This window comes from Panulirus ornatus, chromosome 46, assembly GCF_036320965.1.
Source record: "Panulirus ornatus isolate Po-2019 chromosome 46, ASM3632096v1, whole genome shotgun sequence".
NCBI lineage: Eukaryota > Metazoa > Arthropoda > Malacostraca > Decapoda > Palinuridae > Panulirus > Panulirus ornatus.
Window position 1 is genome coordinate 28,770,336 of NC_092269.1, and position 25,507 is coordinate 28,795,842.

At 42.7% G+C, this 25,507-nt stretch overlaps 2 protein-coding genes across 9 annotated transcripts in view; both read left to right on the plus strand.

Annotated features, from left to right (window-relative positions):
- The first annotated feature begins 6,717 nt into the window (after nucleotides 1-6,717).
- LOC139763171 (peritrophin-44-like) lies at nucleotides 6,718-18,670 on the plus strand. Of its 2 annotated transcripts, none has more exons than XM_071688888.1 (2): nucleotides 6,718-7,015; nucleotides 12,380-14,035. In XM_071688888.1, the coding sequence occupies exons 1-2, from the start codon at nucleotides 6,968-6,970 to the stop codon at nucleotides 13,259-13,261; spliced, it is 930 nt and encodes a 309-aa protein (XP_071544989.1). In that variant the 5' UTR covers nucleotides 6,718-6,967; the 3' UTR covers nucleotides 13,262-14,035. The 2 variants fall into 2 exon arrangements, with proteins under 2 accessions (XP_071544989.1, XP_071544990.1); XM_071688889.1 differs by lacking the exon at nucleotides 12,380-14,035 and adding an exon at nucleotides 16,860-18,670 and having other exon boundaries at nucleotides 6,739-7,015.
- The window catches only part of LOC139763169 (uncharacterized), a 21,115-nt gene continuing 11,841 nt past the window's right edge, over nucleotides 16,234-25,507 (plus strand). For 4 of the 7 annotated variants that reach the window (XR_011716048.1, XR_011716049.1, XR_011716050.1 and 1 more), the window contains exon 1: nucleotides 16,255-16,465. Coding sequence is in view for 4 of the 7 variants with exons in the window: in XM_071688883.1 (XP_071544984.1) it covers nucleotides 16,418-16,465 (48 nt within the window). In the remaining 3 variants the exon portion in view is untranslated. Of the gene's footprint in view, nucleotides 16,466-20,699; nucleotides 21,184-25,507 lie in introns of those variants that run through there. The other 3 variants (XM_071688882.1, XM_071688886.1, XM_071688885.1) reach the window with 3 other exon arrangements.

Below are 25,507 nucleotides of genomic sequence, written 5' to 3' on the forward strand. Positions count from 1 at the left end.
AACAAACACTGGTGGTTTTTCTGCATATGCGAAACTTAAATATGTTTCCAACCCTATGGATCATGCAAACTAAAAATGGTAACATACCACAGTAAATTTGATGGAAGGTACTAAATTGTTTAGCTAAGGGAGAAATGCTTGTAAATCTTCGCTTGTTGACCAAACACAAAGAACATCATCTACATACCAAAACCAAATTGCATTAGAGGGTAAGAAGATATCCTTTAGTTACTTTGTTTCTAAGAATTCCATGTAAAGATTACTTAATACTGAGCATAATATGCTCCATTAAATTGAAATTCACAGTCTTTTATACACAATTTCTTCAATTAAAGAAACACAGGATTTAAAAAGGTAAATCCAGATTATCCAAGACATTAACCAAACATTCTAAGAAGTCCTCAGCTGGAACTTTTGTGAACAAGGATGAAGCATAAAAACTTACCAGTTTGAAATGAAAATTAACATTGATATCATTAAGTTTGTTAACTAAATCTATTTTGTTCATGCTATTAGAATTTGATATCATACCTACTAGTGAGCTTGATAAAGAAACTAGCCATTTTGATAACCTATATGTGATGGGGCCCACTGAACTCACTATGGATCTTGCCGAATAATTTGGCCTATGTGTTTTGATAGGTTCATACATTGTCCCCTTCATTACCATATATGTGTAGACTTATCAAAACACATAAGCCAAACCATCCAGTAAGACCCATAGTATAGGAACAGAATATGAATCAAATGCTTTGTTTAATCATGTTAAAAATTATGACCATTGTATTGAGCAATGCTAGCATAGTTACTAAATGTAACTCCTTGACCAAAAGAAATATCATTGAATCTTCTCGATTTAGATACACAAAGAATTGTAACACTGATATTAGTGAAGGTTTGTACAAACTGAACGCCTTTGTTGTAGGCAAGGTTTGGTAAACGATTCCTTTGCCTGGCCAGAAGATAATCTTATGAGAGACATGGTGCCACACCCGAACACCGATAGCCGGAAACACTCGTGTACCAACGCCGCATTATCTCCGCCTTTATTTTGTACGTAAACTGAATCATTTTAGAGAAAGGTCCAAAGTATTCCAGAATAGATCATCAAAATGTTCCAGAACTGACTGTTCTGATTCTTCGGTTTCATTCTTGTATCTCCCCCGACGATGTGATCATTACACGAAAGTGCACTTGGGACCTTATCGTGTTGGCCTTGATTAGAGCTTCAGTCACCCGTGCCGTCTCAGCTTGAAAATAAGAAAACATCCATAAATATCGACCACCTTACTTATAAAACATTGGTTGAAATACTAACATAACGCTTAGGGCCGCAAGTTTTAAGTAATGGAAGAGTGGAAAGAACAAACAGAAGACTGAAAGTTCAAGTTCAATTTCATGAATTTCTGGAGAGAAGAACTGAGCGAGAGGGAAGGAGCGTCTGGATGACTTCGTCTGAGTCATATGTAGTAATAGACCATGTGGGTCACTTCGAGTCGTGTCATGGTCGAAGACGAGGTGTAAAACGATTACGCTTCCTCATGATGCTTCAGATGAACCCTATATGTAATCCATCCTCAGGGAGAGACTGCCAGCAACACTGTGAATATCCTCCAACATTCAGTTGTATCAGATGTATTGTGAATATCCTCCAACATTTAGCTGTATCAGATGTATTGTGAATATCCTCCAACATTCAGTTGTATCAGATGTATTGTGAATATCCTCCAACATTCAGTTGTATCAGATGTATTGTGAATATCCTCCAACATTCAGTTGTATCAGATGTATTGTGAATATCCTCCAACATTCAGTTGTATCAGATGTATTGTGAATATCCTCCAACATTCAGTTGTATCAGATGTATTGTGAATATCCTCCAACATTCAGTTGTATCAGATGTATTGTGAATATCCTCCAACATTCAGTTGTATCAGATGTATTGTGAATATCCTCCAACATTCAGTTGTATCAGATGTATTGTGAATATCCTCCAACATTCAGTTGTATCAGATTCATTGTGAATATCCTCCAACATTCAGTTGTATCAGATTCATTGTGAATATCCTCCAACATTCAGTTGTATCAGATTCATTGTGAATATCCTCCAACATTCAGTTGTATCAGATTCATTGTGAATATCCTCCAACATTCAGTTGTATCAGATGTATTGTGAATATCCTCCAACATTCAGTTGTATCAGATTCATTGTGAATATCCTCCAACATTCAGTTGTATCAGATTCATTGTGAATATCCTCCAACATTCAGTTGTATCAGATGTATTGTGAATATCCTCCAACATTCAGCTGTATCAGATGTATTGTGAATATCCTCCAACATTCAGTTGTATCAGATTCATTGTGAATATCCTCCAACATTCAGTTGTATCAGATGTATTGTGAATATCCTCCAACATTCAGCTGTATCAGATGTATTGTGAATATCCTCCAACATTCAGTTGTATCAGATTCATTGTGAATATCCTCCAACATTCAGTTGTATCAGATGTATTGTGAATATCCTCCAACATTCAGTTGTATCAGATGTATTGTGAATATCCTCCAACATTCAGTTGTATCAGATGTATTGTGAATATCCTCCAACATTCAGCTGTATCAGATGTATTGTGAATATCCTCCAACATTCAGTTGTATCAGATTCATTGTGAATATCCTCCAACATTCAGCTGTATCAGATGTATTGTGAATATCCTCCAACATTCAGTTGTATCAGATGTATTGTGAATATCCTCCAACATTCAGTTGTATCAGATGTATTGTGAATATCCTCCAACATTCAGCTGTATCAGATGTATTGTGAATATCCTCCAACATTCAGTTGTATCAGATTCATTGTGAATATCCTCCAACATTCAGTTGTATCAGATTCATTGTGAATATCCTCCAACATTCAGTTGTATCAGATGTATTGTGAATATCCTCCAACATTCAGCTGTATCAGATGTATTGTGAATATCCTCCAACATTCAGTTGTATCAGATTCATTGTGAATATCCTCCAACATTCAGTTGTATCAGATGTATTGTGAATATCCTCCAACATTCAGTTGTATCAGATTCATTGTGAATATCCTCCAACATTCAGTTGTATCAGATGTATTGTGAATATCCTCCAACATTCAGTTGTATCAGATTCATTGTGAATATCCTCCAACATTCAGTTGTATCAAGTGTATTGTGAATATCCTCCAACATTCAGCTGTATCAGATGTATTGTGAATATCCTCCAACATTCAGTTGTATCAGATGTATTGTGAATATCCTCAAACATTTAGCTGTATCAGATTTATTATGAATATCTTCAGACATTCAGTTGTATCAGATTTATTTCAAATATCCTCCTCAATTTTATCAAATTCATTGGGAGTACTGATCAAACATTCTTTAAAACTATGTCTCTCTATAGTAGGAAAAATTTATGGCGTTTATCTACTCATGATGCAGGTTCATTCCACGTTCCAGTAGCCTTCAAATTATATTCTCCTTTTTTTGCTTTGCATCTCTGAGTCTGATGGTATTCAAGCCTGAGTTAGTCCTAGTCACTGTTCCAGTGGCCTAAGTCAGTCTTAGTCACTGTCCCAGTATCCTGAGTCAGTCCTAGTCACTGTCCCAGTGGCCTGAGTCAGTCTTAGTCATTGCCCCAGTGGCCTAAGTCAGTCATGGTCACTGCCCCAGTGGCCTGAGTCAGTCCTGGTCACTGTCCTAGTAGCCTGAGTCAGTCTTAGTCGTTGTCCCAAGTAGCATGAGTCAGTCTCATTCACGGTCCCCTGAGTCAGTACTCAGACCGACACTCACCTTGAACATGACGATGATGATAACATTTGACCTCAAAAGTATTTGGTCCAACTCGAGAAGAGGTCCACCAATTCCATCCAAGTCTCCCACTTCAAACCCCACATTTCTCACTCGCTCTTTGCTCAGTTGTTTTCTCAGTGAGCATTCGTATGAGGCCACTGTCTATGGCTACCTGTCCCTCAAGGATACAGCACTCCTTTAACCCACCGATGTATCGCTACAGGGAATGTAAAGGTTCTTGTAGCTACAAGGACCATTGCTTTGGATGCCTAGAAACAACTGCAAGAGTACCAGAGTTGGTGTACCCACTGCAGTGATGTCAAACGTGTTGTAGCCACTGCAGAAGTGTCAGGGTTATTGTAGCCACTGTCAAAGCGCCAGGGTACTGCAGACACTAGAGATGTACCAGGTTTATTGTAGTCATTTTGGAAGCTTCAAAGCTTCTGTAAAAAAGCTAGAAATACTGATATGCCAATGATGTCATTGTAGCCACTGAAAAAATGTTAAGGGTACTGTAGACACTGCTGAAGCGCCAGGGTTACTGTAGCAACTGTGTAAATGTCAGGGTTATTGTAACTCAACAGAAGTCTAAAATTTGTTGTACAAACTCAAGAAATATGTATAGTTGTTTTGGCTGTGTAGAAGTATCATAGTTTGCTATGGGCAATGTAGACGTATAGAGGCAGCATAGACCACACCCCACCCGTGTGCATGTCATGGGTTTTCGACGTGGTTCCAGGACTCCCAGGGATGTCATAATTCCTCCAACAGTAACACGACACCTCATGAGAGGACTGTGAAAGTGAGAGAGGTCGATCCAGCCACTTCAGAATCCCCAGCCTTGTTGTAGCTGCTCCTGAAGTACCAAGGCTGAAGTGGTGATTGCTGAAACACCAGACAGGCCCCCTTCCCCTGTCGCAAATACTGCAAAAGTAAAAGCAGAAATACCAGTTGTGCTACAGCTGTCGCAGGATATGTTGCAGTCGGATATCAAAATCATCAACGTTCGTGTTTACCCGTGACTCCTCCGTCAGGTTCCTCCCGTTTGTTTACACTGAGTCTGATAACGCCACAGCGACTGCGACAACCAAAGAACCATTCAACCTCATTTTACATTTCCTCTCCGTTGTGGAAACGAAGAAAGTAAAGAAGATTCAAATACTGTAACACTGAGTGTAGTAATGAAGATACAGACTGTAACTGTATCAGGGTACATGAGTGGGCTACACAGTGTGATTCCACGGGTGGACTTGTAGCAGAGGTGGGTCTGTGTCCCTGCACAAGAGGACAAAACAGACCTCCTTGGATACACTATGACGCGTCTGTGTGTGTGTGTGTGTGTGTGTGTGTGTGTGTCTGTGTGTGTGTGTCTGTGTGTTTCAATACTGGTAAGTTATCACTGCTCATGTGTAGGGTATTGAGACTTAAATGAATGGTGTCGATGCCAAGGGATGTGCGATGGATGGGAATGGAATACGCTCTTACAATCTTTTAAGAAAATAACGTAGAACGCAAACTGTCGGAACCTCACATGAACGTGTCGCTAACTGAAGCCAAACGACGAGAGATACTGAAGGAATCATTGTGACAACCTGAACACATATCAGGTACGGGGCAGTTACGGCTAGGATAGCCAGAGATCGTTTGCAAGACTAGAGGAACGGCAAAAGGACTTATCAGTACATTTACGAAAAAGTCCATAGAAAAGTCCCTGAGCTGTTACTGCTGCTGCAGAATAACTAGAACTGCTGACGGTGGTAAGGGAGCACACTGGATGGTGGGGTACTGTAGGACTCTTGCAGTTACTGTAGGATTCTTGTAGTTACAGTATAAGTGCGAGTGTTAATGTAGCGATGCAGAAGTAGAAGCAGGGACAATTATGGCTACAGGATACGTACCAGAGATACTGTAACTACAACACTAAGGCTCGTGTTCATATATGGCTGTCGAAAGATTATTATGGTTTTCTGGGGCAAGTGGTGCAGCGGAGGCACCAACATAACTTTTGAAGGAAATAATGCTGTTGAATGCGACGTTTGAGTCAGCGTGAAACAATGGCCCACAGCCATTATCCTGACTAGGAATCAGCGATCCTCATTTTCCTTCTTTTGCACGAACCTCAGATTTCCGGCTGGATCAATACAGAACAGGTCGTGAGCGACCGGCAAAGTTGAGAAGTGACTTCATTTGACTCTGTTTAATGACTTTCTCGGTCAACAAGAAACAGATGTAGAGCAAAAGTGGAGAAGATTCAGGAGGAGAGAAGGACAAATTGATTTTCAGGGAGTCGTTTTGTGGTATAATGGTAAGTTTGCTCTGCTTTCTGTTGGTCATTATTGCTTAAACCTTATTAAGTGCTAAGAAATGGGGGTAGTTTCAATGCTGCCATTCATAGATAACCCACTGTTGTACTGGTTCATTTTCTGACCTGTTTATCTTAATGCACAATATAATTCTACACATGTGATTGCTCATTTATATGTTTCACTCCACTGAAGTAATGTTCGACGTATGTTGCATGATTACCGTGCATGGCAGCTTTGGTGACCATGGCTGATTTCTTTGCCAGTAAACAGCCGACGAGTTTGTAAGGTTTGTAAACCTCTGATCTTAATTGTGGTTTGTGACGTGGGGTTTGGACATGGAAAACATATGGTTAAAGTAGTGAGTTACCACGTTTATCCTGGAACTCAGTGTCTGTGTGAGAGACTTTCTCAAGATGTGGAAGCCCTTGTGGAGCAAGCGGTACCTGTCTGGTTCACCCATTTCTCAGACCGTGTCCAAACGGGGAGAAATGTGTAAGTGGAGCAAGGCCCCATATCTAAGTAACAATGGGATCTTCCCCCTGCAGTGGCTCGGAGTTCACTACCCATTGATAAGTGTCGGGGTATAAGTGATGGTGTATCGGCGGCCGGAGGTAGAGTCTGCCCACCAGTCATCCCAGCATTACCTTAACACCACCAGCCCAGTCCTGCCTGGCCACCACCAGACCAGTCCTGCCTGGCCACCATCAGACCAGTCCTGCCTGGCCACCATCAGACCAGTCCTGCCTGGCCACCACCAGACCAGTCCTGCTTGGCCACCACCATCCGGGTCCTACTGACAACAACCTTCACCGTCAGCCAACCTCACCTTCTCATCATCTGCCAACATGAACAACCGCTGCCTCCTCCTCCTCCTCCTCCTCGTTGCCTTGATGGTGAGGATGTCTGGGACTTGTAGTGTGTTTGGTATGACTTTGGTCGTGTGGCGCGGGAGCCAGTTTGTTACTTGACTTGTCTTTATCTTTAATACGAACATAACATGATTTCATAGTAACTATGGTGTTACATCTTTGATTAACACATACACACGGGTCTCTGTGGTGTGGTGGTTAGCGGGAGTCAGTACGGACCCACTCCGCGTCAGGCCTGTATAGGCTCAAATCCTGGTTAGGGCAGTAAACCGGTACCAAGCCCAGATGTTTATTCTTCCCTTCGAGGCTGGTTGTAAATGGGTACTTGACTTAGGCGGCTGGGGTGTGTTTGTTCAAAAATACACACGAGGTGAAATACATGCAATATGAGACAGGGCAACACGAGTGTAGGACTCTCTCCCCGTAACACTTTTCATACCTAAATACTTTTTTCTCTTTAACGAGGTAGCGTTAGGAACAAACTAATAATGGCCTCATTGGCACACCTCCAATCTCTGTTGTCACAAAAGTAACATTTATAGTCAAGACCCTACAGACTACTTCATGGTTTTCCTTGACAACACCACGTGCTTAGGTTTATCTGGTAACAGTATATTGCTTCCCTTCCATATACGACATTGCTCCAATCCATTCCGTCCAGTGCACGCCTCTCTCCCTCATAAATGCTAAAGCCCAGGTACTCTAAAGGCTCCTTGACATATCGTTCCACCTTCTCCTCATTCCCCTCGCCTCTTTTTATCTCTCGACTTCTGATACTCGGTTCCTCATTATCAATCTTTCTTCACTCATCCTCTCATTATGTTCGAGCCATTTCAACCTACTGCTGTTAGCCTTCTCAATCACGCTGCACATACAACCACAAGTTTACCTGACACTGTCATCTCTTACGCTATCAACCCGTCGTACACCATACCCTGTCCCGAGGCCTTTGATTTCCATCCCATGCATCCCCATCCATTCTTTTGTGTCCAGGGACCAAGACTCACATCCACACAACTCTTTCGGGACCCAATTCCTTCATACACAAATATCTCCAACTTAACAGTCACTCCTCTCCTTCCTCACCCTCCTTAATGACCATAAGCTCTTTCCCCTGCCCCTATGACTTGCTTCAGACTTCATTGTTCCACCCGCTACCTCAAGTACCCTTCAGTCTCTCCGACAATGAAGTTCACGCGCACGCCATCCTGCCTCATGCCTCTGCTCCTTCTTATCATCTGAGTTTTCTTTACGTTTCATCGTTCTCGTGTTCTTTGGCTCCTCTACTCGGTCAACTGCACCGGGAGTTTCTCGTTGCAATCTTGTGCCACCACCAGTGTTGTGTCACCTGGAGCTTACTTCCTCAGAGCATTCCTCGCTAACATTCCGTATAGTAGCTGCTTTTTCTATGTCACCACCTTCTCCTTCACGACTTTCCCATACACCTGAGCTGTCTCTAACCTCCGTTATTCCAACGTTGATTTTTTGTTCGCCTTGGATTTGTACAAAGCCACCGTACTTATACTTTAACAGTCCTTACGTACCGCACAGGCGGGAATGCTACCGCTAGCATATATATATATATATATATATATATATATATATATATATATATTTTTTTTTTTTTTTTTTTTTTTTTATACTTTGTCGCTGTCTCCCGCGTTTGCGAGGTAGCGCAAGGAAACAGACGAAAGAAATGGCCCAACCCCCCCCCCCCCATACACATGTACATACACACGTCCACACACGCAAATATACATACCTACACAGCTTTCCATGGTTTACCCCAGACGCTTCACATGCCTTGCTTCAATCCACTGACAGCACGTCAACCCCTGTATACCACATGACTCCAATTCACTCTATTTCTTGCCCTCCTTTCACCCTCCTGCATGTTCAGGCCCCGATCACACAAAATCTTTTTCACTCCATCTTTCCACCTCCAATTTGGTCTCCCTCTTCTCCTCGTTCCCTCCACCTCCGACACATATATCCTCTTGGTCAATCTCTCCTCACTCATTCTCTCCATGTGCCCAAACCATTTCAAAACACCCTCTTCTGCTCTCTCAACCACGCTCTTTTTATTTCCACACATCTCTCTTACCCTTACGTTACTTACTCGATCAAACCACCTCACACCACACATTGTCCTCAAACATCTCATTTCCAGCACATCCATCCTCCTGCGCACATCTCTATCCATAGCCCACGCCTCGCAACCATACAACATTGTTGGAACCACTATTCCCTCAAACATACCCATTTTTGCTTTCCGAGATAATGTTCTCGACTTCCACACATTTTTCAAGGCTCCCAAAATTTTCGCCCCCTCCCCCACCCTATGATCCACTTCCGCTTCCATGGTTCCATCCGCTGACAGATCCACTCCCAGATATCTATTATGCTTAGTCGCTGTCTCCCTCGTTAGCGAGGTAGCGCAAGAAAACAGATGAAAGAATGGCCCAACCCACCCAGATACACATGTATATACATAAACACCCACACACGCACATATACATACCCATACATTTCAACGTATACATACATATATATACACAGACATATAAATATATACAAAAGTACATATTCACACTTGCTGCCTTCATCCATTCTCGTCGCCACCCCGCCACAAATGAAACAGCACCCCCCCTCCTTCCCCCGCGCGCGTGCGAGGTAGCGCTAGGAAAAGACAGCAATATATATATATATATATATATATATATATATATATATATATATATATATATATATATATCCATGAATATAGTGCATATGAACTAGCACTTCCATAGGACACACAAACGTTCAACAGCCAGGGTCGAACCCAGGACACTTGCCTGTCAGGAGGGAGCACTACCGCTCGGCTATGATCGCGATCATAGCCGAGCGGTAGCGCTCCCACCTGCCACGCAAGGGTCTCGGGCTCGATCCTGGCTGTTGGAGGTTTGTACGTTGCATATATATATTTTTTCTTTTTTTTTATACTATTCGCCATTTCCCGCGTTAGCGAGGTAGCGTTAAGAACAGAGTACTGGGCCTTTGAGGGAATATCCTCACCTGGCCCCCTTCTCTGTTCCTTCTTTTGGAAAATTAAAAAAACGAGAGGGAGGATTTCCAGCCACCCGCTCCCTCCCCTTTTAGTCGCCTTCTACGACACGCAGGGAATACGTGGGAAGTGTTCTTTCTCCCCTATCCCCAGGGATAGTATACATACATATACATACATACATACATATATATATATCTATATATCTATATATCTATATATATATATATATATATATATATATATATATATATATATATATATATATATATATATATATATATATATATATCTTTTTCTTTTCTTTCATACTATTCGCCATTTCCCGCATTAGTGAGGTAGCGTTGAGAACAGAGGACTGGGCCCTTGAGGGAATATCCTCACCTGGGCCCCTTCTCTGTTCCCTCTTTTGGAAAATTAAAAAAAAAAAAAAAAAAAGTGAGAGGGGAGGATTTCCAGCCCCCCGCTCCCTCCCCTTTTAGTCGCCTTCTACGACACGCAGGGAATACGTGGGAAGTATTCTTTCTCCCCTATCCCCAGGGATAATATATATATATATATATATATATATATATATATATATATATATATATATATATATATATATATATATATATATATATATATATATATATATATATATATATATATATATATTCCTATGAGTCCACGGGGAAAATGAAACACGAAAAGTTCCCAAGTGCACTTTCGTGTAATAATCACAGCATCAGGGGAGGCACAAGAGAGAAATATAACAGTCAGTTGATATACATCGAAGAGACGAAGCTAGGACGCCATTTGGTAAACATGTGATTGTCCAAAACATACAACGAGCGTTCATAAACTTATCATTTTACAAATCTTATCAACAATAAAGTTATCTAATTTGTACAGACCATCACTAATATTAAGATTATAATTGTTTGTGTATTTAGTAATAGAAGGTTCAATGATATATCTCCTGGTAATAGAGTTAGAGTTAACAACTGAGATGGCGTTACTCCAGTCAATACAATGATCATAGTTTTTAACATGATTAAACAAGGCATTTGATTCTTGTCCCGTTCTTATACTATATTCATGTTGCTTAAGTCTAACAGAGTTAGAGTTGAGCCCAAACCTCCCATTGACACCACGAATCTTTTAGTTCTCCCTTTTGATAATAATTTCACTTTGCTTCCCATGTTGCTTAAATCCTTTAATGTAAATGTTGCCTTTAGCAACAATAATACTATAAAGAATATCTTAATCAGGAATTCACCAGAAAATTCTCTTGGTTGCATCTATAAAGTTCCTTGTGGAAACTGCGATAAATTTTATGTTGGTCAGACTGGTAAGGATCTTTCGGTTAGAATTAAGCAACATAAATATAGTATAAGAACGGGACAAGAATCAAATGCCTTGTTTAATCACGTTAAAAACTATGATCATTGTATTGACTGGAGTAACGCCATCTCAGTTGTTAACTCTAACTCTATTACCAAGAGATATATCATTGAATCTTCTATTATTAAATACAAAAAGAATTATAATCTTAATATTAGTGATGGTCTGTACAAATTAGATAACTTTATTGTTGATAAGATTTGTAAAATGATAAGTTTATGAACGCTCGTTGTATGTTTTGGACAATCACATGTTTACCAAATGGCGTCCTAGCTTCGTCTCTTCGATGTATATCAACTGACTGTTATATTTCTCTCTTGTGTCTCCCCTGATGATGTGATTATTACACGAAAGTGCCCTTGGGAACTTTTCGTGTTTCACTTTCCCCGTGGACTCATGGGAATATCTTGATTACGCGCAAAATTGTGATCCTTTCCAATATATATATATATATATATATATATATATATATATATATATATATATATATATATATATATATATATATATATATATATATATACATATATATATACATATATATATATATATATATATATATATATATATATATATATATATATATATATATATATATATATATATATATATATATATATATATATCCTGGGGATAGGGGAAAAAGAATACTTCCCACGTATTCCCTGCGTGTCGTAGAAGGCGACTAAAAGGGAAGGGAGCGTGGGGCTGGAAATCCTCCCCTCTCATTTTTTTATTTTAATTTTCCAAAAGAAGGAACAGAGAAGGGGGCCAGGTGAGGGTATTCCCTCAAAGGCCCAGTCCTCTGTTCTTAACGCTACCTCGCTATCGCGGGAAATGGCGAATAGTATGAAAAAAAAATATATATATATATATATATATATATATATATATATATATATATATATATATATATATATATATATACACACACTACACCCGTTCTGTTCCCTCAGGCTGTGTGTGTCGCTGGAATGCAGCGGGACGCGTGTGACCCAGACTGTACGGGAATGCTCCCTGGCATGATGGTGTCGGACCCTACAGACTGCGCCAAGTTTTACGTCTGCTTGGCTGATGGTCTGCCTTCGGACGAATCCTATTCTTGTCTAAGCGGATATTTCAATCCAGTCACGCAAGATTGCTCGGGTACCAGTCCTATCTGTCCTAACCTCTGTACGCCTAAGCAATGTCAAATGACTTGTAAAACACCGCCCCAGTATATCGCTGATCCAAAAGACTGTCGTAAATTCTATGTCTGTACTGGCGTCAGTGTTCTGGGCCCCTTTGACTGCCCGCCTGAAAATCCTTTGTATGGCGGTACGCATTGCGGCAACGACTCTACGAAATGCTGTAGCGACCTATGTTATCCTTATTGTTTTGAAGCTAATGTAAATATCCCCGACCCTTTGAACTGTACCATGTACTATGGCTGCCGAGCGACAGGGGCCGTTGAAGAGGGTTGGCACTTTCCATGTCCAGGTGGAGAAAATTTTGACATTCCATCTGGTGAGTGTACTTCGGGTGCCTCATGCACAGTACTGTGTGGTGAAGCTGACATAACCACGACACCTGGTGTTACTGGCACAGCGACGTCTGACGATGGAAACGCGTCAACTCCAGGCGTCACACCCACCTCCGGATGCCTGGCCTCACTCACATGTACTGAGCTCGGCTACTTCGCGCAGTGCCCCACCTGCCAGCACGAGTACTTCCGCTGTACAGCCATTGGCCAGCCAGCCCACCTTCAACAGTGCACAGGAAACCTGGTGTTCAACCCGGATCCTGCCTATCCATACTGTGTTCTACCCACGAACTGTCCCTACCACCCACCCATTTAAGCTTACTAGGCTCCCGTCTGACCTCACATGAGACTTCTATCGCCAGCCTGCTGAACTCATCGTGTGCCTCCTTCACCAACCATCTCAAGTTCCTCAGCTGCCTCTGCCAATCATCACTCTGACCTTACCACCCGTCCGCCACCATCCACTCACCGGAGCTCTCCTCGTCTGTCCCAGCCCACCATCTGGAGGTTTAGTCAGAGTGCAGGTGGGAAATCAGATAAGCCTCTGAACTCACATATTATTCAGAAGACTGCGGACACATCGTTCGGTCCAGTGGCTCCTAGAGAGAGAGAGAGAGAGAGAGAGAGAGAGAGAGAGAGAGAGAGAGAGAGAGAGAGAGAGAGAGAGAGAGAGAGAGAGAGAGCCAGGGCCAAGTAAGTGTTTGACATCCACTGACGTTGACCAACAGAGTGATCGTTTTAATCCATACGTTTCTCGTTTTCATTGATCACCATCTACGAAGTGATCTCCATAATCGGTCAGATTGTATCGGGCCGATTGTTATGGAGGCTGGGCAAACAAGGGATGATTAGTAGTCCTAACAGATTGTTAAGATTTTAGGTTTTATTATATATCCGATTGTATGTCTGCTTAATATCTTTGCTGTATTTTACATCTACATCACTTAGAAATTGTATTTTACACTAGATTTACTAATCATGGATGAAGTAATAGAAAACGTTTAAGGTTTAAGGTAAACATATATGCGCTAAAGTCGTATCCGTTTGATGAACTAACATGGCTTGTGACTGAAGATAACCTGTGATTGAACTACATTGTTTCCTTTTCCTTACTGAAATTCATTGATGCCTGCTGTGTTCGATGAAATCTCGGAGCCAGATAGTCTATGTCTAGTATGACTGTAACTTACTAGATCTCTGAGAAACCTTCACTTTAAAACACCCCAACTCCACCCTGAGGTAACGTAAGCACAGTCGACATGGCAGAGTCTGCTTCGTAAAAGCTGTGTGAGTGTAGTGCACACAGGCCGTGCTTCCTTCTTCTTGTGAGCGGCTGCTTCATATCGCCCTAGTATGGAGCACAGCTGCCACCTCCAGGGTGGGTCTTCCTCTGTCTCTTTATTATCCAGGGTGGAAGTGAAAGACTTTCGTCTCGTTCATTCTTCTGGCATCATCTCTCTGTCCTCCGCCATGTTGTTGCTCTCTCTCTCTCTCTCTCTCTCTCTCTCTCTCTCTCTCTCTCTCTCTCTCTCTCTCGGCTCTGGCCACTTTTCTCGTAGGCTGTGTGCAGGGAATCCCACCTCCAAGGTTTGGACGCGAGGCACATGGTTCGCTTCTGCTGCTGCCGTCCACAGTTTCTGTGGGAGGACTAGCCACTCGAGCATTGACCGTTATGATCCCTCCTTCTTCCCTCGACCAGCTAAGCTTTAGAATTCTCTTCCTCCTTCTGTCTTTCCGTCTTTGTTTAACCTTTATGTCTTTAACATTCAGGTCTGCAAACATCTGCTGAGTCTTGAGTAATTTCTACTGTCTTTTTTCCTTCAATTTATCTCTTTTACCTGAGATGACCTTTAACTGGGGTATGTGTTCGCTGTACTAACTTCTTCACTCGCCTCTGAACTTTGCTTTGAAACTTCTGGCATTTTCGGTTTTGAGGCATCGATCATTTTGGCTTTCGAAGCTTCGATCATTTTAGCTTTTGAAGCATCGGTCATTTTGGCTTTCGAAGCATCGGTCATTTTGGCCTTTGAAGCATCGGTCATTTGGGCTTTTGAAGCATCGGTTATTTTGGCTTTTGAAGAATCGGTCATTTTGGCCTTTGAAGCATCGGTCATTTTGGCTTTTGAAGCATCGATCATTTTGTGCTTTGAAGGATCGGTCATTTTGGCCTTTGAAGCATCGGTCATTTTGGCTTTTGAAGCATCGATCATTTTGTGCTTTGAAGGATCGGTCATTTTGGCCTTTGAAGCATCGGTCATTTTGGCTTTTGAAGCATCGGTCATTTTGTGCTTTGAAGGATCGGTCATTTTGGCCTTTGAAGCATCGGTCATTTTCGACTTCGAAGCTTCGATCATTAAAGCATGGTCGTCGAAATCACTGTTGGGCATCCCAGAGAACCAAAGCATCAAGTCATATGAGTCAAGGAAAGAGTACCGCTCGACACGGTATCAACCTCCCCACGAAGTGCTAAGTCTTAACTCATTATCCTGATTGTGGCTCACGGTGCGTGGCTCCAACAATGAACAACACACAGTCACAGAAGCGAGTTAGATTGGAACTCGCCAACTGTGTGAAAAAACGTCGTCAGATGACAAATCCACACATGGAACCGTAACTTTCCAGACCGTTTGTAACAAACGCTCAGTTATGGAGAAAGATACAATATCTAAGCCACAATGGGTTCCTCCCCCATGCAACGGCATCGGGGTTTTTCACCCAGTGATAAGTGTTGGGGTATAAGTGGTGGTGTATTGTCGGCCGGAGCAACAGTCTGGCCACCACCAGACCAGTCCTGCTTGGCCACCACCAGACCAGTCCTGCCTGGCCACCACCAGACCCGTCCTGCCTGGCCACCACCAGACCAGTCCTGCTTGGCCACCACCAGCCCAGTCCTGCTTGGCCACCACCAGACCAGTCCTGCTTGGCCACCACCAGACCAGTCCTGCCTGGCCACCACCAGACCAGTCCTGCTTGGCCACCACCAGCCCAGTCCTGCTTGGCCACCACCAGACCAGTCCTGCTTGGCCACCACCAGACCAGTCCTGCCTGGCCACCACCAGACCAGTCCTGCTTGGCCACCACCAGCCCAGTCCTGCTTGGCCACCACCAGACCAGTCCTGCTTGGCCACCACCAGACCAGTCCTGCTTGGCCACCACCAGACCAGTCCTGCCTGGCCACCACCAGCCCAGTCCTGCTTGGCCACCACCAGCCCAGTCCTGCCTGGCCACCACCAGACCAGTCCTGCTTGGCCACCACCAGCTCAGTCCTGCCTGGCCACCATCAGACCAGTCCTGCTTGGCCACCACCAGACCAGTCCTGCCTGGCCACCACCAGACCAGTCCTGCCTGGCCACCACCAGACCAGTCCTGCTTGGCCACCACCAGACCAGTCCTGCTTGGCCACCACCATCCGGGTTCTTCACTGACAACAACCCTGACCGTCAGCCAACCTCACCTCCTCACATCTGCCAACATGAACAACCGCTGCCTCCTCCTCCTCCTCCTCCTCGCTGCCTTGATGGTGAGGATGTCTGGGACTTGTAGTGTGTTTGGTATGACTTTGGTCGTGTGGCGCGGGAGCCAGTTTGTTACTTGACTTGTCTTTATCTTTAATACGAACATAACTTTATTTTCAAATTAAATACACCGCAACACACACACACACACACACACACACACACACACACACACACACACACACACACACACACACACACACACATATATATATATATATATATATATATATATATATATATATATATATATATATATATATATATATATATATATATATATATATGTATATATATATATATATATATATATATATATATATATATATATATATATATATATATATATATATATATATATATATATATATATATACAAAAGTTTCTCCACTCCTTCAGGCTGTGGGTGTCGCCGGGGTGGCCCGTGAGGGGTGTGCTGGACCAGACTGTTCGGGTGCGGCTGCTGGCACAGGGGTGGCGGACCCTACGGACTGCTCTCAGTACTACCTCTGCATGGGTGATGGTACGAACTTCGTAGGCCCTTTTCCCTGTCCTGATGGAGAAGTTTTTGATGACACCGAGAAGAAATGCATGGACGGTGGAACGTGCACGCCCGCATGTGTCCCGCAGGAATGTCATCTGGCATGCGATGGTTATCCCAGCTCAGTCGCAGATCCAAAAGACTGCGGTAAATTCCAAGTTTGCGTGGCTGAAGATACGACGTTGTCCATGACTTGCCCGAGTGATAAGCCCTACTTTGACGGGGGTAATTTGACCTGCGGCACCGACCTCTCAAAATGCTGCGACAACCTATGTGTTCCTTACTGTTTTACAGCGGGCACAAATATCCCTGACCCTCTGGACTGTACCAGTTACTACATGTGCGCGGCAGATAATTCGCCACCAACTGATGATATACACATGTCTTGTCCAGTTGGGCAGAACTTTAACATACTGACTGGTATGTGCGCTAAGGGCGCCCCGTGTACCATACTGTGTGATGAAGGCGGGGTGGACACGACGCTTATCGCCACAGGCATCACACCCACCTCCGGCTGCATGGCCTCACTCACCTGCACCGAGCTTGGCTACTTCCCGAAGTGTACCACCTGCCAGCAGGAGTACTTCTACTGTACGGCCGTTGGTCAGCCAGCTGCCAGTGAAAAGTGCTCAGGAACCCTGGTGTTCAACCCTGACCCGGGCTACCCATACTGCGTTCTTCCCAGCAACTGTCCCTACCACCCGCCCATCTGAACGCATCATCTACTCACGAACTCCGTCATCTGAGCTCACAAGTTACCCCTACTAAACATCCATATAAGCTCACCAGCTTACCACCTTTCCCCACTATTCACCCAGTAGAGCTCACCGACTGTCCTCCAGGCTCCCACATCTCTGCTCACCAACCATCTCCCCCCCCATCGCTAGCCCCATATAAGAAGTTTGACTTCAGAACAACAGGCAAGAAGGTTTAACCCCATAAACTCTTCAGAGAACATTCACTGGACTATGGACACACTGTCTAGTCCAGTGGCTTTCGACTTCTGGATCCCATTACTCATGGCTTGCATTTACGTATTTCGGATGCTCATGATCATGAAGAGGGAGTGAAACGTGTCATGCAGTATAGCTGACCAGACTGTGTCGAGTCTGGAGTTTGGAAACTACTTGCAAAGACGTAAGGGTTAAATCTATCTGATTGTTAAAGTATAAGATCTTATAGTACAGTCCATTTTACTTCTGATTTTAGTAAATGCCTTTTACTATTATATTCCAACATATAGTTCAACTTAGATATTGTACCTTGGCCTTGGATCTTAATAAGCCTTAGATGATATTTACTCTTCACTGAGGTTGGATTATTGGCAACTGTGTATAATGGGACATCCTCTTCGACGTGCCTACAGCTTTGTATGGGGGTGTATCATTATGCGCGCAGCCTCCTCTTCGTATACAGAGACTGAGAACGGATGCACTGAGAGGGGCGCCGCTTTATGGTATTCTATGGTGTTTCTGATTTGTGTAGTGGTCCGGTAGTGTTATGTCTTACATATCATTTACTCACAGATTGTATTTCATACTAAAATCTTAATCACACCCTAGAAAATGTTTACACTTTACTGATGGTTGGAGCCAATATTATGAACGTTTGAGAGTTATACACTTGATATGCTAATATGAGTGTGATGAAAGAGTAATTTATGACTGAGTTGCATCGTTTCATTTTTTCCTTTCTGAAATATATTGATGCTGGCAATTACCTGCAGTTTTTTTTATAGATATCTCATTGCCACGTAGACCATTGCTAAATGCCGCTCGAAGCAGTACCGGGTGTGCGAAAGGCACCTCATGTCCATCATTAGCGATCTTCTTCCTAGGTGGATAAGTGCTTCGAATGGTGTCAGATGTCCTGTAGAAGAGGTAGGCAGACTAATATCGTCTTCCGTTAGTTTAGACATTTGCTCATCATATTCAAACTTTCCTCTCATTTACATGAGTCGGATCTGGGTCTTCCAGCCTCTCCCTTCACTTAAAGTCATCCTCAGCCGACGCCCAGGTAATTCTTAAAGTGAGGATCTGGGCTTCAGCGTAAATGGAAACGCTTCTTACCTTCCACATGACTAGCTAAGTTGGTTCGTCAAGTGACAAATTTTCTGGTCTTACCTCCATCATCAGGCACAAGACGAAACCATGCCACGAGATCCTGTCCTGTCCTGTTCACCGGACCATCTCACACACTACATCTGACCATCTTCTCTATCGTCTTCTTCTTTGTGCATCTTCAACAGTAATGGAAAGAATACCTCAGACGTATTCCCTTCGTGTCGTAGAAGGCGACTAAAGGGGGCTTCAGCAGGGAGGGCTAGAAACCCTCCCTTCCTTGTACTTCAATGTCTAAAAAGGGAAAAAGAAGGAGTCAAGTGGGGAATGCTTATCCTCCTGGGAGGCTCAGACTGTGGTGTCTGAATGTGTGTGGACCTTCCTTGACCATCCTACCACCTCAGAGCCATATGTTCTGTAAGGACCTTATTATATTCAAGCATCTACGTCCATGTATTACGTATATCCTTCTGTCATCACATTCTCCACTGTGTTTGGTGCCCCAACCACTAGCACGCGTTCAGCAAAGTTATAAGCATCATGCGAATAGAGACGTCAATTCTTCCACTGAACATAAGAAATGAGTCTTGCGTTTGGTCCAGTGGTGAAGGAGCATTGGAGGAAGAGAAAGCCACAACAGCGTGATCGTTACAGTGTGTAGTTGTGGAGGGGAGGCTTACAAGTGTGAGAATGATGCGTTTCTGTGGCTGATGTACAAGTCACACGGGTGTTGTGGCTAGATTGGTAGCATCAGCGAAATTGTAACTTTTTTTTTATTTAGTTGAGACGGCACGCAACACGGGCAACTGAGGCCCTAATCAAGGCCATCCCATTTACGCTATATATATATATATATATATATATATATATATATATATATATATATATATATATATCTTTCTTTCACACTATTCGCCATTTCCCGCATTAGCGAGGTAGCGTTGAGAACAGAGGACTGGGCCTTTGAGGGAATATCCTCACCTGGCCCCTTCTCTGTTCCCTCTTTTGGAAAATTAAAAAAGAAAGCGAGAGGGGAGGATTTCCAGGCCCCCGCTCCCTCCCCTTTTAGTCGCCTTCTAGGACACGGAGGGAATACGTGGGAATATATATGTATATATATATATATATATATATATATATATATATATATATATATATATATATATATATATATATATATTCCTATGAGTCCACGGGGAAAATGAAACACGATAAGCTCCCAAGTGCACTTTCATGTCATAATCACATCATCAGGGGAGACACAAGAGAGAAATATAACAGTCAGTTGATATACCACGAAGAGACTGCCGCGACCAGGATTTGAACGTATTCGCTCGAGCTTGAGCGGGCCGTGAATACGTCACGATCAGGAACGCTAACGTTAGCTAAACCACGGAGGTGCATAGTATCAGGCTCAAGCCATACCTGCCGAAAGATCTTAATGGCTAACGATGCAATGTAAGATAATCATCAACACACTGGTTGAGAAAAAAGACCTAACATGAAATGACCAGTGTTGCAAGATTCAATATCTCTGCAACAATGGGTTCCTCCCCCCTGCAGTGGCAGCGGGGTTTACCACCTGTGATAAGTGTCAGGGTATATGTGAAGGTGCATAGGCGGCCGGAGCTTCAGTACAGTCCTGCCTGGCCACCACCAGACCAGTCCTGCCTGGCCACCACCAGACCAGTCCTGCCTGGTCACCACCAGACCAGTCCTGCTTGGCCACCACCAGACCAGTCCTGCTTGCCCACCACCAGACCAGTCCTGCTTGGCCACCACCAGACCAGTCTTGCTTGCCCACCACCAGACTAGTCCTGCTTGGCCACCACCAGACCAGTCCTGCCTGGTCACCACCAGACCAGTCCTGCCTGGTCACCACCAGACTAGTCCTGCCTGGCCACCACCAGACCAGTCTTGCTTGCCCACCACCAGACCAGTCCTGCTTGGCCACCACCAGACCAGTCCTGCCTGGCCACCACCGGCCCAGTCCTGCTTGGCCACCACCATCCGGGTCCTTCACTGACAACAACCTTCACCGTCAGCCAACCTCACCTCCTCATCATCTGCCAACATGAACAACCGCTGCCTCCTCCTCCTCCTCCCCCTCGCTGCCTTGATGGTGAGGATGTCTGGGACTTGTAGTGTGTTTGGTATGACTTTGGTCGTGCGGCGCGGGAGCCAGTTTGTAACTTGACTTGTCTTTATCTTTAATACGAACATAACTTTATTTTCAAATTAAATACACCGCAACACACACACACACACACACACACACACACACACACACACACACACACACACACACACACACTTTATTTTCTTTACTAGATCGTCTCTGATGTCAAGTAAAAACGAATGATTGCCTCAGTGGCACGCACCAAGTCGCTATTTCTCACGTACCGCCACCAGGTGCTACCATTCACAGAAAAGGCTTACAACACACACCCTTTTACATGGTGGGTCGTAGTGCTCGCACCTAGCACGTATAAGGTCCCGACTTCGATCCTGCTGTTGGAGGTTTGTATGTTATATGGAAGTGGGCGTTCATATGCACTACATATATTATTATTATTTTTTATTATACTTTGTCGCTGTCTCCCGCGTTTGCGAGGTAGCGCAAGGAAACAGACGAAAGAAATGGCCCAACCCCCCCCATACACATGTATATACATACGCCCACACACGCAAATATACATACCTACACAGCTTTCCATGGTTTACCCCAGACGCTTCACATGCCTTGATTCAATCCACTGACAGCACGTCAACCCCGGTATACCACATCGCTCCAATTCACTCTATTCCTTGCCCTCCTTTCACCCTCCTGCATGTTCAGGCCCCACAAAATCTTTTTCACTCCATCTTTCCACCTCCAATTTGGTCTCCCTCTTCTCCTCGTTCCCTCCACCTCCGACACATATATCCTCTTGGTCAATCTTTCCTCACTCATATATATATATATATATATATATATATATATATATATATATATATATATATATATATATATATATATATATATATATATTTATTTATTTATCTATTTATCTATTATACTTTGTCGCCGTCTCTTGCGTCAGCGATGTAGCGCAAGGAAACAGACGAATGGCCCAACCCACCCACATACACATGTATATACATACACGTCCACACACGCACATATACATACCTATACATTTCAACGTATACATACATATACATATATATATATATATATATATATATATATATATATATATATATATATATATATATATATATATATATATATATACATATATATATATATATATATATATATATATATATATATATATGTATATATATATATATATATATATATATATATATATATATATATATATATATATATATATATATATATATATACATATATATATATATATATATATATATATATATATATATATATATATATATATATATATATATATATATATATATATATATATACAGAATGGAAAAAGGTGAGAACAATGGAAGTAAGGGGAGTGGGGGAGGAATGGGATGTATTTAGGGAATCAGAGATGGATTGCGCAAAAGATGCTTTTGGCATGAGAAGAGTGGGAGGTGGGTTGATTAGAAAGGGTAGTGAGTGGTGGGATGAAGAAGTAAGAGTATTAGTGAAAGAGAAGAGAGAGGCATTTGGACGATTTTTGCAGGGAAAAAATGCAATTGAGTGGGAGATGTATAAAAGAAAGAGACAGGAGGTCAAGAGAAAGGTGCAAGAGGTGAAAAAGAGGGCAAATGAGAGTTGGGGTGAGAGAGTATCATTAAATTTTAGGGAGAATAAAAAGATGTTCTGGAAGGAGGTAAATAAAGTGCGTAAGACAAGGGAGCAAATGGGAACTTCAGTGAAGGGCGCAAATGGGGAGGTGATAACCAGTAGTGGTGATGTGAGAAGGAGATGGAGTGAGTATTTTGAAGGTTTGTTGAATGTGTTTGATGATAGAGTGGCAGATATAGGGTGTTTTGGTCGAGGTGGTGTGCAAAGTGAGAGGGTTAGGGAAAATGATTTGGTAAACAGAGAAGAGGTAGTAAAAGCTTTGCGGAAGATGAAAGCCGGCAAGGCAGCAGGTTTGGATGGTATTGCAGTGGAATTTATTAAAAAAGGGGGTGACTGTATTGTTGACTGGTTGGTAAGGTTATTTAATGTATGTATGACTCATGGTGAGGTGCCTGAGGATTGGCGGAATGCGTGCATAGTGCCATTGTACAAAGGCAAAGGGGATAAGAGTTAGTGCTCAAATTACAGAGGTATAAGATTGTTGAGTATTCCTGGTAAATTATATGAGAGGGTATTGATTGAGAGGGTGAAGGCATGTACAGAGCATCAGACTGGGGAAGAGCAGTGTGGTTTCAGAAGTGGTAGAGGATGTATGGATCAGGTGTTTGCTTTGAAGAATGTATGTGAGAAATACTTAGAAAAGCAAATGGATTTGTATGTAGCATTTATGGATCTGGAGAAGGCATATGATAGAGTTGATAGAGATGCTCTGTGGAAGGTATTAAGAATATATGGTGTGGGAGGCAAGTTGTTAGAAGCAGTGAAAAGTTTTTATCGAGGATGTAAGGCATGTGTACGTGTAGGAAGAGAGGAAAGTGATTGGTTCTCAGTGAATGTAGGTTTGCGGCAGGGGTGTGTGATGTCTCCATGGTTGTTTAATTTGTTTATGGATGGGGTTGTTAGGGAGGTGAATGCAAGAGTTTTGGAAAGAGGGGCAAGGATGAAGTCTGTTGGGGATGGGAGAGCTTGGGAAGTGAGTCAGTTGTTGTTCGCTGATGATACAGCGCTGGTGGCTGATTCATGTGAGAAACTGCAGAAGCTGGTGACTGAGTTTGGTAAAGTGTGTGGAAGAAGAAAGTTAAGAGTAAATGTGAATAAGAGCAAGGTTATTAGGTACAGTAGGGTTGAGGGTCAAGTCAATTGGGAGGTGAGTTTGAATGGAGAAAAACTGGAGGAAGTAAAGTGTTTTAGATATCTGGGAGTGGATCTGGCAGCGGATGGAACCATGGAAGCGGAAGTGGATCATAGGGTGGGTGAGGGGGCGAAAATTCTTGGAGCCTTGAAGAATGTGTGGAAGTCGAGAACATTATCTCGGAAAGCAAAAATGGGTATGTTTGAAGGAATAGTGGTTCCAACAATGTTGTATGGTTGCGAGGCGTGGGCTATGGATAGAGTTGTGCGCAGGAGGATGGATGTGCTGGAAATGAGATGTTTGAGGACAATGTGTGGTGTGAGGTGGTTTGATCGAGTAAGTAACGTAAGGGTAAGAGAGATGTGTGGAAATAAAAAGAGCGTGGTTGAGAGAGCTGAAGAGGGTGTTTTGAAATGGTTTGGGCACATGGAGAGAATGAGTGAGGAAAGATTGACCAAGAGGATATATGTGTCGGAGGTGGAGGGAACGAGGAGAAGAGGGAGACGAAATTGGAGGTGGAAAGATGGAGTGAAAAAGATTTTGTGTGATCGGGGCCTGAACATGCAGGAGGGTGAAAGGAGGGCAAGGAATAGAGTGAATTGGAGCGATGTGGTATACCGGGTTGACGTGCTGTCAGTGGATTGCATCAGGGCATGTGAAGCGTCTGGTGTAAACCATGGAAAGCTGTGTAGGTATGTATATTTGCGTGTGTGGACGTATGTATATACATGTGTATGGGGGTGGGTTGGGCCATTTCTTTCGTCTGTTTCCTTGCGCTACCTCGCAAACGCGGGAGACAGCGGCAAAAAAAAAAAGAAAAAGAAAAAAAAAAAAATATATATATATATATATATATATATATATATATATATATATATATATATATATATATATATATATATATATATATATATATATGTATGTGTATATATATATATATATATATATATATATATATATATATATACATATATATATATATATATATATATATATATATATATATATATATATATATATATATATATATATATATATATATATATATATATATATATATATACATACACAGACATATACATATATACACATGTACATAGTTCATACTTGCTGCCTTTATTCACTCCCGTCGCCACGCCGCCACACACGAAATGATAACCCCCCTCCCTCCGCATGCACGCGAGGTAGCACTAGGAAAAGACAACAAAGGCCACATTCGTTCACACTCAGTCTCTAGTTGTCATGTATAATGCACCGAAACCACAGCTCCCTTTTCACATCCAGGCGTTAAAAAACTTACAATGGTTTACCACAGACGCTTCACATACCCTGGTTCAATCCATTGACAGCACGTCGACCCCGGTATACCACATCGTCCCAATTCACTCTGTTCCTTGCACGCCTTTCACCCTCCTGCATGTTCGGGCCCCGATCGTTCAAAATCTTTTTCAGTCCATCTTTCCACCTCCAATTTGGTCTCTGACTTCTCGTTCCCTCTACCTG